Source organism: Pan paniscus, chromosome 3 (assembly GCF_029289425.2).
Source record: "Pan paniscus chromosome 3, NHGRI_mPanPan1-v2.0_pri, whole genome shotgun sequence".
Taxonomy (NCBI): Eukaryota; Metazoa; Chordata; class Mammalia; order Primates; family Hominidae; genus Pan; species Pan paniscus.
Window position 1 is genome coordinate 156,482,119 of NC_073252.2, and position 14,927 is coordinate 156,497,045.

General features: G+C 36.3%; 1 protein-coding gene across 6 annotated transcripts in view; it reads left to right on the plus strand.

Moving 5' to 3' along the window:
* The window catches only part of RXFP1 (relaxin family peptide receptor 1), a 143,484-nt gene that overhangs the window by 105,002 nt on the left and 23,555 nt on the right, over positions 1-14,927 (plus strand). For all 6 annotated transcript variants that reach the window (XM_055111973.2, XM_003822540.6, XM_034959327.4 and 3 more), the window contains 3 exons: positions 2,247-2,321; positions 11,912-11,983; positions 13,701-13,772. In XM_055111973.2, the coding sequence (XP_054967948.1) occupies positions 2,247-2,321; positions 11,912-11,983; positions 13,701-13,772 (219 nt within the window). The remainder of the gene's footprint in view (positions 1-2,246; positions 2,322-11,911; positions 11,984-13,700; positions 13,773-14,927) is intronic.

The window sequence follows — 14,927 nt, forward strand, 5'->3', positions numbered from 1 at the left end:
GAGGAGGTATGCGAGCAGTATATCTTGAAAGAAAACCTTTTTTTTTCTGAGAAGTAGGTCTCAAGAGTGGGTTTAAAATATTTAGTTAACCATGCTGTAAACAGATGTGCTGTCATTCAGACTTTGTTGTTCCATTGTAGAGCACAGGCAGAGTAGATTTAACATAATTCTTGAGGGCCCATAATTCTTGTGGGACTCTTCCTTTCATTTGAACACTTAGAAGCCATTGTAAGGTCATTAATTGGCTTAATTTCAATATTGTTGTGTTTCAGGGAATAAAAAGGCCTGAGGAGAGAGATATGGGGGAATGGCTGGTTGGTGGAGTAGTCAGAACACACACAACATTTATCGATTAAGATTGCTGTCTTGGCTGGGTGGGGTGGCTCATGCCTGTAATCCTAGCACTTTGGGATGCCGAGGCGGGCAGATCATCTGAGGTCAGGAGTTCAAGACCAGCCTGACCAACATGCTGAAACTCCATCTCTACTAAAAATAGAAAATTAGCTGGGTGTGGTGGCACATGCCTATATCCCCAGGTACTTGGGAAGCTGAGGCAGGAGAATCGCTTGAACCTGGGAGGTGGAGGTTGCAGTGAGCCAAGATTGCACCATTGCACTCCAGCCTGGGCAACAAGAGTGAAACTTTGTCTCAAAAAAAAAAAAAAAGATTGCTGTCTTCTATGGGCATGGTTTGTGACACCACAAAACTACTGCGATAGTAACATCAAAGATCACTGATCACAGATCACCACAAACAATACAATAATAAAAAGTTTGATGGCTGGGCAGGGTGGCTCACGTCTGTAATCTCATGCTTTGGGAGATTGAGGAGAGAGGATAGCTTGCAGCCAGGAGTTTGAGACCAGCCTGGGCAATATAGCAAGACCCCATCTCTACCAAAAAAAAAAAAATTTGTTTTTAGTTAGCAGAGCATGGTGACACATGCCTGTAGTCCCAGCTACTCAGGGGGCTGAGACAGGAGAATCACCTGAGCCCAGGAGTTTGAGGCTGCAGTGCACCATGGTCGCGCCACTGCACTTCAGCCTGGACAACAAGGCAAGACCCTGACTCAAAAAAAGGAAAAAGTTTGAAATACTCTGAGAATTACCAAAATATGACACAGACACACTAAGTGGGCACATGCTGTTGGAGAAATGGCATTCATAGACTTGCTCAATGCAAGGTTGCCATAAACCTTCAATTTTAAAAAATGCACTATCTGCAAAGTGCAATAAAGCAAAACACAATAAAACAAGGTGGGCCGGGTGCAGTGGCTCACACCTGTAATCACAGCACTTTGGGAGGCCGAGGTGGGCAGATCACCTGAGGTCAGGAGTTCAAGACTAGCCTGGCCAACATGGTGAAACCCCATCTCCACTAAAAATATAAAAAGAAAAAAATAGCCGGGCATGGTGGCAGGCGTCTGTAATCCCAGCTACTCAGGAGGCTGAGGCAGGAGAATTGCTTGAACCTGGGAAGCAGAGGTTGCAGTGAGCCAAGATTGCACCACTGCACTCCAGCCTGGGCAAACAGAGCAAGACTCTGTCTCAAACGAAATAAATAAATAAATAAATAAAAATAAAACAAGGTGTGCCTACATTAATCTTGGTAAAGAAAAGAAATGCCTTTAAATCATTTCCTTTCCACCATTTGTTGTTGAAGGGTTTAGGCTATTTTTTTTTTTTTTTTAGTCACTAACATTACTGCTTTCCTCCATATAATAACTTATATTTGTTAAAATTTTATTACTATCAAGTATTTACATATAATTAGATTATAATTAAATATAGTTAGATTATAATTAAATTATAATTTAAATAAAATTAGAGGGAAGGCTGGGCATGGTGGCTCACGCCTGCAATCCCAGCACTTTGGGAGTCCGAGGTGGGTGGATCATTTGAGGTCAAGAGTTTGAGACCAGCCTGGCTAACATGGTGAAACCCCACCTCTACTAAAAATACAAAAATTAGCTGGGTATGGTGGCACATGCCTGTAACCCCAGCTGCTCGGAAGGCCAAGGCAGGAAAATCACTTGAACCTGGGAGGCAGAGGTTTCCATGAGCTGAGATCGTGCCACACCACTCCAGCCTAAGTGCCTCCATCTCAAAAAAAAAAAAAAAATTAGAAGGAAAAAACAACAAATTTAGTGGATTTGTGGGTTTCATAAGAATAATAATAATACCATGTTTGACCCAAGATGAGAAGAGAACCAGAAAAATGTGACTTGTTTGTCTTTTCCTTTTTCAGAGTCCTGATGAATAACGTCCTCACCCGTTTACCTGATAAACCTCTCTGTCAACACATGCCAAGACTACATTGGCTGTAAGCGATTCTCTTTTTTTAAAGAACTCAACTAAATTTTCTGTTTTTACCTAATTCATTCCAGATATAAGATTGTTTTAGTTTTTCTTAAAAATGAGACCGTTTTTAGTATCATATCACATTTCCTCAAACTGCTTTAACATGATTTTTATGTTAAACATCTACATTATCTAAACTAACATCTCTAAACTCTCAGCAAAATAAAACATCTCAAAAAAAAAAAATATATATATATATATATACTGGAGCCAGGAAGAAGAAACACAGAAGGAATGTCACCACATCTATGTAACATCTCCCCCTTTCCCTGCTGGTATACTCACCTACTAATTTGGTACAGAAAGACTAAGTCGTTTTAATTTCACTCTAGAATTCTGAATAATAAGAATATGATATTTAGCATTTATTTTTCAAAAACTAATCATGATAAAATATGTTCCATGGAATATTTTACAAAGTAGCTTTTCTTGTAGTAATAAGTATCACTCCACCATTTAGAACTCAACCATCCAGTAAATTTGCCTATTTAGAACACAAGTGAAAAATAAAAGAAAGAAATAACCAAAATAACTACTAACAAGTTCAATCAACAAACTGCCATATGCTGTGTCATATGAAAACTCCCTCTGTCTCTTATTTTATAAGAAATTCTCAGAAGTTGGTTGTTTGATTTCTAAGCTCATAGCAGATTACAAATGTCAAATTAAAAGGAAGAGGAAAAGTTAGAGTCAGAAGCATTGATTGTAGTCAGAAGTAACAACTATCAACTTGATAAAAAAGCATAAGTGAGAAATGCTATAAAAAGCAATGACAGTAATTCAAACTGTACTAATCTGCAACCTCTCAGAAAAAAACAAACATTCTGAAAAGTTACTAAGTCCAGTAGGCATTTTGGTATGACAGTACGATACTGTACTGTACATTGAAAACAAGCTAAAGCCATAAAGGAAAGGGCAAATTAAGTTCAATATCCCTCATTAAAATTGAATTTTGGTTCAAATGAATACATTAGCATCTATTACAGCCTCAGTAATCCCAACTTAGTAATTAAGCACAATTGAACAATATTTACATAATTAGCAATTAAAATGTGTGCATTTAGACAGAAGCAACTGTATGCAGTATTATGCACAAGCAATAATAAACCTTGCCTTTGTTTATAAAAAGGCAAGAAAATATACAATATACTTCAGATAAACATCAAAATGATTAAGATGTATTACTAAAAAAATTAAAATTAAAAATTTTGTTACTAAAGTTTTCATATGTAAATTCTAGCTATCCAAAACAACTTATTCCATATGAATTCCTGATAATGAATATTATCCTGATTTTAATTCTAGTAATAATAATACTTTGCTTTATAATTATTTACCTTTTTATAACTAATCATACTATTCTTACCTTGCATGAACTTTCATTTAGCACAGTATGAACTAGAAAATCTGACAGATTTCTTGGCCAAACATCATTTTAACTCTGATTTAGGGGAAAAATACATACAAACTAAAGAGACAGATGACAGCCCAGGAAATTATGCTTCTAAGGTATTTGCAGGACAATAAACTGAAACCTATATTAGTTCTTGCAAAGCAATGAGAAACTGTAAATGCCACAATAAAAGTTGTAAAATTCAAAAAAAAGAAATATAAGTAATAAGCAAGCATAAGGACAGATATGGCAATAGCCAAAGGTGAACTAAAAGTCAAGAACAAAGTAAACTTTTCTTTTGAGATGAAATTAAGTAAGTTTATTTATTAGCCAAAGAAGTCAATATGAAAATCTTGAAAATATAGAAGACGATGGGAATACATAATAGTGCAAAGTACTAGAAGACATGGAAAAGAATGGAAAAGTAAAATGTGATCACACACACACACACGCATACACACAGCAGTGAAAATGAATGAATTATCAGTACTTCAATCAACATGACTCAATTTCAAGCACATATGAATTACTCAAGAAAAAGTCACAGAAGACTACATATATTACATTTCCATTCCTATAATACTGATTAAGATATAGAAAGCCACAAGACAGCAGTACTTCCTCTCTACCTATAAGAAAGAGCTTTGTAATCTACAAAGTCATAATTTCGTGGAGCCCATCAGTAGGCTACAGTCATAAGGTAGCCAAATAAATGGAATTCTAACAAGCAACAAGAAGATGTGGGACATACATACTATTTCACCTTTGGCAGAGCACAGGATGAAGAGTTGGCTGGCGTGAAAGCAGGTACAAAGAAAACTAAAACTTTAATAAACTTGTAAGCTTAAGTGTGGGCTACTATAGCGCTTTAAAAGAACTGGGAACCCCATATGCAAGGGGATTTAGCTATCTTTAACAGGCTCTTTTTCACTGATCTCCACCAACCACAAGAAAAACTAGGAGTAGGTAAGGAAACCAGACAGAGCCCTCATTGGTAGCACAACACAAAACTCCACCTTCTTCTCTAAACTCACCCGTCTCAGGGAACAAAAGCATCAAGTAATAATAGTGGGACAGAAAATCCTCCTGCACCCAGGGACTGGGCAAAGGTCCATTACTTCCATAGGAGGAATAGAAACTAGAGCATTCTGCCCCAGGGTACCAACAAAAAAAAAAAACCACTCCAGCCCAGGATCTTGCACTGATCAAAGCAGTGGGTAGTGCCCATTTGTATCACGGCAGGAAATGCTCTTATGAGAGTTTGGCTTCTGGAGAAGGGGGAACAGCAAAGCTGAGACAGCCCCATCCCCAAAAGCATAAGGAAAAAGTAGTTCATGTCAAATTATAAAGCAATCAACAGAACTAGAACCAGCAATAACTCAGATTTTACAACTTCCAAACAGAGACATTAAAATGCTTATGATTAATAAGTTAAGTAATATAGTGGAAAGATGGATAATATGCACGAACATAAAGAAAATGTCAGCAAAAAGATGGAAACTACAAAAGAGAAACAAAAAATTATTTCAACAGCCTTAGCAGCAGAATGAACACAGCTAAGGAAAGAATCAACAACCTTGAAGATATGTCATAGAAAGCTTTCAAATTGAAACGAAAAGAAAAAGAGACAAAAATAAAGGCAAAACAGAATCCAAAAGCTGCAGGATAATACAATTGTCTAACAAATGTGTAAATGGAGTCACAGAAAAAGAATAGAGGAAGAACAGGACAGAAGACAAGCTGGAGAAATAATAGCCAAGAATTTTGTTACATTAATATAATGCAACAAACCAGAAATCTAAGAACCTCAGAAAAATCCATGCAGAAGTCAAGAAAAACTAGATAAATTATAGTCAAACTGCTGAAAACCAAAGATAAAGAAAAGTATCTTAAGGCAATCAGAGAAAACAGAAACATTATACACTGTAAAACAAAGACAAGAAAAGCAACTTTGTTTTAAAAGCCAGAAGGACTATGGTAATATTGGCGAAAAAGATTTCAGAACAAGGACTATCACCAGGGATAAAGAGCAATATCATATAATAATAAAAAGATCAATTAAGCAAAAATATGTGATAATCTTAAATGAGTAAACAGTTTCAAAATACATAAAGTGAAAACAATAGAACTGTAAAGAGAAATAGCTAAAAGTCAAAGGATGTCATTTAAAGCTGATGAATCTTTGGCAGGGCATGGTGGCTCACACCTATAATCCCAACACTTTGGGAGGCCGAGGCAGGAGGATCCCTTGAGCTCAGGAGTTTGAGACCAGCCTGGGCAACATAGTGAGACTCTGTCTCTATTAAAAATTTTTTTTAAAAATTAGCTAAGCGTTTAGCTGGGCGTGGTGGTGGGCACTTGTAATCCCAGCTACTCGGGAGGCTGAGGCAGGAGAATCACTTGAACCCTGGAGGTGGAAGTTGCAGTGAGCTGAGATCACGCCATTGCACTCCCGCCTGGGCGACAGTGAGACTCTGTCTCAAAAAAAAAATAAAAAAAAAAAATTACCTGAGCATGGTAGCATGCACCTGTAGGCAGTCCCAGCTACTCAGGAGGCTGAAGTGGGAGGATAGCGTGAGCCTGAGAGATCAAGGCTTAAATGAGCTATGATTGTGCCACTACACTCCAGCCTGGGCAACAGAGGGAGACTTGTCTCTGGAAAAAACAACAACAACAACGGACAAATCCATAGATTAGATAGACAGTGGTATTCCCAAGGTGAACACTAATAAAAAGCATGTAATTAACCAATATTGTATGGTAAAGAGAGGCAGAGGAGCAGAGAGGAAGACAATGTACACAAATTTTATCATTTCTTAGTATCATCAAAAGAAAGAAGGTATAGTGCATTGAGTAAAGTTATAAAGATTGCCAATAGAATATACAAAGCTTTCTAAATATCATAAGAAATAAATTTTTTAAAACACCATTAGGTTAAGATAAATATCAGACACAAAAAAAACCTGAGGTGAAAGTTTTTTAAACCTATGGAATCGTGTAATAATATTTTTAAAAAACAGACTAAGGCCAACTATATTAATCATATCAATAAATATAAGTAGGCTAAACTCACCTATTAAAAGGAAAAAGACTGGGAAAGAAGACCTGGGAAGATATTTCTCAAAAAATACTTAAAAATGGCCAACAGGCATATGCAAAAATGTTCAACATTACTAATCATCAGAGAAATGCAAATCAAAACCACAATGAGGTATCACCTCACACCTGTTAGAATCTCTATTATCAAAAAGACAAGAGATGACGAGTGTTGACAAGATTGTGGCTAGAAAGGAATTCTTGTGCACTGTGGATGAGAATGTAAATTAGTACAGCTATTATGGAAAACATATGGAGCTTCCTCTAAAAATTAAAAATAGGACCAGGCGCGGTGGCTTACGCCTGTAATCCCAGCACTGTGGGTGGCAGAGGTGGGCGGATCACTTGAGGTCAGGAGTTCGAGGCCAGCCTGGCCAACATGATGAAACCCCATCTCTACTAAAAATACGAAAATTAGCCGGGCATGGTGGCAGGCACCTGTAATCCCAGCTACACAAGAAGCTGAGGCAGGAGAGTCACTTGAACCCGGGAGGCGGAGGTTGCAGTGAGCCAAGATCACACCCCTGCACTCCAGCCTGGGCGACAGAGCAAGACTCCGTCTCAAATAAAAAAAAAAATTAAAAATAGAACTACCATATGATCCAGCAGTCCCACTTCTGGGTATATATCCAAAGGAAATTCCATTAGTATGTCAAAGAGATATCTTCACTCCAATGTTCATTGCAGCATTAGTCACAATAGCCAAGATATTAATCAACCTTAGTGTCCAATGACAGTTGAATGGATAAAGAAAATGTGGTAGATATATACAATGGAATACTAGTCAGCCTTAAAACAGAGATCCTGCCATTTTGACAATATGTGTGAACTTAGGGGACATTATGCTGAGTGAAATAAGCCAGAGACAGAAAGAAAAATACTGCGTAATCTCATTTATACGTGGAATTTCTTTTTAAGTTGAACACATAGAAACAGAGTAGAATCGTGGCTATGGGTCATGGCGGGGGAATGAGGAGATGTAGGTTCAAGGGTACAAAATTACAGTTATGAGATGAATAAGCATACAGATCTAATGTATGGCATGAGGACTATAGTTTAATAACACTGTATTGTATAGTGGAAATTTGCTAAGAGGGTAGAGTTCAGGCACTCTTACCATAAAAGAAATTAACTATGTAAGGTGATGGGTATGTTAATTTGCTTGGTTGTAGTAATCATTTTACTATGTACTGTATATCAAAACAGGCTATATACCTTAAGTATACACAGTTTTTAAAAGCATGTCATGTAATTGCAAACAAAAGAAAGCAGGCATCATATATTTTATCTAAGTAGGTGGAATTCTGGCCAATGTGCATTAAACAACACAATGACATTTTAATGCTATAACTGCCAATGTCCAATAAAAGATATCACATTATAAGTCTATACACACCAAAGAAATTAATATAGCAACCAAAACAAAAGAAAATGTAGACATACATAAGCAGTAAAAAATAATCCACCACTGGGTCAGGTGCGGTGGTGCATGCCTGTAATCCCAGTACTTTGGGAGGCCCAGGCGGGTGGATCACCTGAGGTCAGGAGTTTGAGACTAGCCTGACTAACACGGTGAAACCCTGTCTCTACTAAATACAAAAAAAAAAAAATTAGCCAAGCGTGGTGCCTGTAATCCCAGCAACTCGGGAGGCTGAGGCAGGAGAATCACTTGAATCCAGGAAGCAGAAGTTGCAGTGAGCCGAGATTGTGCCATTGCACTCCAGCCTGGGCAACAAGAGTGGAACTCCATCTCAAAAAAAAAAAAAAAAAAAAGATAATCCACTACTTCTTGCTCCATAAAAGATCAAGTAGAACCAAAATAAATAAATAACATAATTAGTAAGTTAATGCTAATCAATGTATATCAAACTTCAGTGCCCCTTCTCAATAACAGAACTGCTTTCTTTGGGACAGCAACATAACTAGCTAAAATACTACATTCCCACACTTCTCTGCATTCACATATAGGATATGTCTTAAGTTCTGACTAGGGAGGTCGAAGTATTACAGTGTAGAACTTCAGGAAAATCTCCTTGAAGAGAAAGATGCAAGTCCTTTCTTTTCCTTCTTTATCCAGAAAACAAAAAACTGAATATGATGGCTTGAGCTTTAGCAACATCTTGTACCATGAAGACAAGGGCATGTGATCAGTGAATATGAAAGATCCTGGGTTTCTAACAACTTTGTAAAACAACCATATCAGCCCTGAACTGCCCAACTCTAGATTTTTTTTTCCTGGGGGAAAAAAACCCCAACAACTGTGCGTATTTATGCTATTATAGATGGGTCTCTGTTATATGTACGTGCACCTAATCCTAATAGATATGAACTTGAAAGCAAAGAGTGCCCAAAGAACATTCACCAAAATTGACCATATATTTTAGGACATAAACATACACAAACCAAACTCAAGAAAACAGATGGAGGGATTAGCCTAAAACAGGAGAAGGGTCATCTCTTCCTCTGAGACTAGAAAGAGACCAGGTGCATATACAGGTAAGTTTACAGATGTCGGGCAGCAAGTCAAGGGCTTTTCCCTTCTTCATCACCTCAGTTTTCTCTGTGAAATAGGAGCCAGAAATGTAAAAGGTAGAGGAGGAGGCAGATAGAGAGTAAGATTTTCATGTTTTGAATGCCACTAAGGGACAAGTTGAGGGAGAATAGACAAGATTATAGTCTTTGTCTTTTGTTATTGTTGTTATTCAGATTGAAGAACCACCAAAGTTTTCATTTTTATCCAGTTCTACCAGGTATAAAGGGAAAAATAAAATGGTTAGTCTCAGAGGCTCATTAGATAGGAAGGGTGGTGGTTTAAACACAGTAAAAAATAAAAATAAAAATAAAAAACCTTCGTTAACTCCATTAAAGCTTGCAGCTAGGGAGCAAGAAACAGATTTTTTGTTGTTATTTTGATTTTGTTGTTGTTTTTGCTTCAGCTAAGAGGTGTGCTGCAAACCAGATCCCTGCTTATCAAGGACTAAAACCCATAACTTTAGGAAGAAAATATACATATTCATATGTATGCTCATATACATGCCCATAGAAACACATCATACAAATGTGACCCCAAATGTTTTTATTATTAACACAGGAGGGGGGAAAAACAGTAAATAAACAACCCAAGGTTAAAATAAATTCAAAATTAAACTACCAATTTAATCAAATGTCCTAATTTGTGCCCCAATATGTGCCTCTTTTTGATTTTCACAAATTAGTAAATTAGTACTAACAAATATTTTTGCCAGCCTAATAGAAAACAGTTACGTAAGTAACTAAATAGGAACATCAACTCACCTCATTAAGCGCATTTTGTGAGACTTAAGAGAGCATCACCACCTGGTGGTAGATTCAGGGTAATGATTAGCAACCAAATAGAAGGAAATGGCCAGTCCCTGTCACAGATAACATACATTATGAGAGGCCAAAAGCCTTGGCCAAAACTAAGACCAAAAAAAGTAGCACTATAAGTGATTAGCTTCCAACTTAATAGAATAACAGAAATTTGGAAGGGTGATCTAGAATCCACATTTAAGATTCTAATACAATATCCCATGTAGTACAAAAATCCTGTCTACAAAACTATAGAGATATGATACATTGTCTGTGCTAAATACCTGTAGTAAAAAGAAACAACTTCTCTGGGTATCATAGATTGCTAGATAGGTTTAAATTGGATTTAAATTTGAAACTTTTTATGTCCCTCAATCAGTCAATCTAATTTTGCAACCCAATGCAACATAGAAAACCCCTGATATATTCTATAGCCTGACTTCAAATATATCTCTCATTTTGTTTTTGTTTGTTATAAATAACACCCCATATTCTTCAATTGCCTTGATTTCTAGATACTGTACATCCTGGTCTTCCAGATTTTCCAGATATATTTGATTTGTCAGCATCTATTTTTAATGCAGCACCTAAAATAAAACTGACTCACATGTTGGCAGTGGAGTATAGGCACTTCTATTAATACTTTCCATGTTTCCTTTCAGATTTTAATAGCTGTATCCCACTTCTGCTCACATGTTTTAGTGACAATTATTGCTGAACAGCTTTATGTTACATGGTGACCAGTAAGCTGAGTGTTAGAAGAGGCTGAATAGATTTAAGGGCCAGCATTTACTTTTGAAAGTCTATCCCTAAACCTCAGCTCTCTTCCTCTGCTCTATAAAGTTCCACCATATACTCACTTATGAAAGAAGAGGAACAATAAAAGAGTAACTTCAAGATAACCACGAAGAGACAGTAAAACATAAAAATTTTGATACATTTTTATGCTTAGACCATAAGGAGGTTTATGGTGACATAGGCATCACACAGCAAGGGAGCCCCAGGAGGATTATATTTAGATATCTAGATGGATAGATAGATAGATAGATAGATAGATAGATAGATAGATAGATAGATAGATAGATGTAGAGATAGAGATAGAGATATATGCAGCTCTCTGAATTGGAAATGCAGAACCTAAGGCAGTCTGCTGTTTGCTCTCTGTCTGCGCTGGCCTTTGAGACAATATAAAAAGCAAATAAGGGTATTCCCAATAGTAAAAGATTATTGAGGATTTTTTCTGGGGAGTGATTAGGCTGGAAAGGTAGGAGCTAAATATTGTTTTGGCAGCAGCAGCTTTTGCAACAATAATAGAATCTGATGCAGACTGTAGCGAAATAAAATCACACCATTTAGGGAAATGCCATCGGTAACTTTGGACAAATGTTTCATATGGTTCATTATGAAATATCGGTTAATAAATTAGGTGTTTATCATAACAAATGTTTTCAATTTGACTTCTTGTTCTTTTCAATTTCTCATATACATGCCCGTATGCACTCATGATACAGATGGGACGCAAAACATTTTTACCTTTAACATAGAAAAAAGTGTATAATATAGATATTTATATATATAATTTCAGCTGTAATAGAAATGGCTACAAGTGAGAGTCTATATGAAATAAACAGTATGTAAAGAAAAGATATTTTATTAGAAGGCAAATAATTTTAACCAATTTATTTCTCTGCATGATTAAGATTTAGCTGTATCGTTTTATTTTTATGTTCCAGGGACCTTGAAGGCAACCATATCCATAATTTAAGAAATTTGACTTTTATTTCCTGCAGTAATTTAACTGTTTTGTAAGTAATATGCTATGCTTTTGAAGTAATATTATATTTTCTTACAAATAAAATTTAAAAACACCCATTTTATGGAAAAAAAAATCCCAAAGAACATCAAGAGTCTGTTGTTGGATCTCAGTTTGAGAAACACTAAATTGAAGTCTTAGCCTATAAGAATGTTTATCCTTTGCAAATTATTATGGCATAAATTAAGTTTTTCTTTACAATTGTGAAACAATAGTTACAATCAAAATGAAAAACAAAATACTGCTGAATGTTCACAGCCTTGAGGATGTAATTATGGACATCAAGATAAACCTTGAAGTGTTAATGAGTGTAATTCCTTCTTATGCATCTCTGGCCTATTTTAAATTCACATGGCATTTTCTGTTAAAAGTAAAGGATGTTAGGTCTTCCTTCAGTTAAAAAAAATCCAACTCTCCTATTCACAGCTTATTTTACCAGAATGTTTTTCAAACTATGGATTGCAACTAATAAGTAGGTGATGAAAGTAATATATAGCACAATTTATTATACCCTTGTCAGCATTTTTAAGGGAAACAGAATTTAATTGAATAGATTATATCAGACTGCAATGCAGATAATAAATGTATTGTTTCATGAGCCTTAGGGTGTGTGTATGTGTGTTTTATGATCCAATATAAAACACATTTTTTACTGTGTGTTACCACAGGAATGATTTGAAAACCATTATCCTAGACTACACAGGACCCCTGTATATAGGCGATACAATAGCTCCCACTGATATTACCATATGTTTTCTCCAATTCCCCCCATTCCAATGGGTTCCAATGAGTTCCAGTTTGAACTCCTCCTGAGTTCAGCAATCTTCAGGTACAGGGTGCTTGATATAAATAATGCAAAATAGTGTATAGTAATTGCCCAAAGGAAACCAAATTGCACCTGAAGGACACAGAACAAATAGATATCTGAAAAACTTAGAATTTCTTTTCTATTGTACTTGTATTTATTTTTTAAGGAAACCTCTGTATTAAGAGATTATTTGTGGATTTCCTCTTGGCAGGTGTTGTGCTTTTAAGGTCCAAGAATATTGGGAAATGGTGGTAATGGTTTGGAGTGCAGTGAGGAAATAAATGGGAAAGGACAATTTGAAGACATGTCATACAATGTTTAAAAAATTAAAAGCCCTTTAAAACTTAGTTCCGAGTTGGTCCTCTAGGTTAGCTGGTAACACATGAGATCAGTGCAGAAATGTCAAGAGTTAAACAGACTGATTCAGCATCCCAAATTAGAGATTCTTCTAAAGGGGTTCAGCTAAGAGTGGACTTCCTTAGGCAGATCCGCCCGAAATCACATCAAGTAACAAATGAGTAGGAGTGCTGTGGTGGGTGGGCTATTTTGTTAGACAGTCATGCTATGCAGACTGAAGAGACAAGTCTAAAACAGCTCCTATGCTCTTGGTTGCAAGATATGCAGTCTGTATTCTCAAAAGTTGGGGTTTTCACCATTTCTCGTGCAAAGCTCTTCCTCCCTATTTCACTTAAAATTTTGAATTTCTATTATTATCATCATCAAAACATTTGAGAAATTTAGGATTAAAATTAAATTGGATAATTTATACTACTTCAAAATGTCTTTATGTGAAAAATGTACTGTATATTCATTATCTTTGTTTCTGCATACTGTTCCTCTCTTTAGTAATTCTTGTCGGTTACCTAAAGAAGTTACAATGTATTTTTCTTTTTACTTTCAGAGTGATGAGGAAAAACAAAATTAATCACTTAAATGAAAATACTTTTGCACCTCTCCAGAAACTGGATGAATTGTAAGTATGACTGAACATATACTGATAAGAATTTTCTTTCTACTGTTTTTTCACACTTGTACTTACATGTGTTTATACATTTAAGAAATATTACTTATCTCCTCTTTCTAAGCATTATTTACATATATACACCTCAAGCCACAAAGGAATTCAGATGGCATACAAAAAATATGGAAAATAAAAATATAAATATTTGAGGAAAGTGGGTTAAAGGAAACACAGCTGTAAAGAAATAATAAAGCCAGTATAAAATTAATAAATAAAATACATTCTACACCACTCTGTTCTACTCCTAAGGAAGGACGGTAAATTTGTGGGGGGTTTTTTGTTTTGTTTTTGTTTTTTGTTTTGTTTGTTTTGAGACAGGGTCTCACTCTGTCGCCCAGGCTGGAGTGCAGTGGCACGACCTCGGCTCACTGCAACCTCCACCTCCCAGGTTCAAGTGAATATCCTGCCTCAGCCTCCTGAGTAGCTGGGATTACAGGCGCATCCCACCATGCCCAGCTAATTTTTGTATTTTTAGTAAAGATGGGGTTTCACCATGCTGGCCAGGCTAGTAAATTTGTTATTATGTTTCCTAAAGGATTAGGATTCAGGGACCATAAGATTAGAAGATACCACTTTGCTGATTTGAAACCAAAGGATAATCTTGGATCCATAAGGAAATTAGACACTACTGTGGATAATATTCCTACCTATAATAATGGAAGAGATAAATTATTTTTATAATGCCCCTTTTTAATGCCAATGACATAATTCCAAAGGGCACTATAACAATTCTATGATGAACCGAAGCCCGTGGTCTAAGCACATTGTAGTTGATTTTCAGAATAAAATAGATGTAGAACAATGGATGAAGTGCTTATCCTTCAGACCTTTTTTTATATTTTAGTGTCAATTTTTTTCTTTTCATTTTTTTGTTTGCTTTTTTTCTAGTGCCAGGGTGTCACTCTGTTGCCCAAGCTGAAGTGCAATGGTACAATCATAGCTCACCGTAACCTCGAACTCCTTGGGCTCAAGTGATCCTCCCCCCTCAGCCTCCTGTGTAGCTAGGACTATAGCACACCACCATGCCCAGCCAATTTTTTTTTATTTTTTGTAGAGACAGGGTCTCTGTGTTGCTGGGGCTGGCCTAGAACTCCTGGCCTTAAGCAA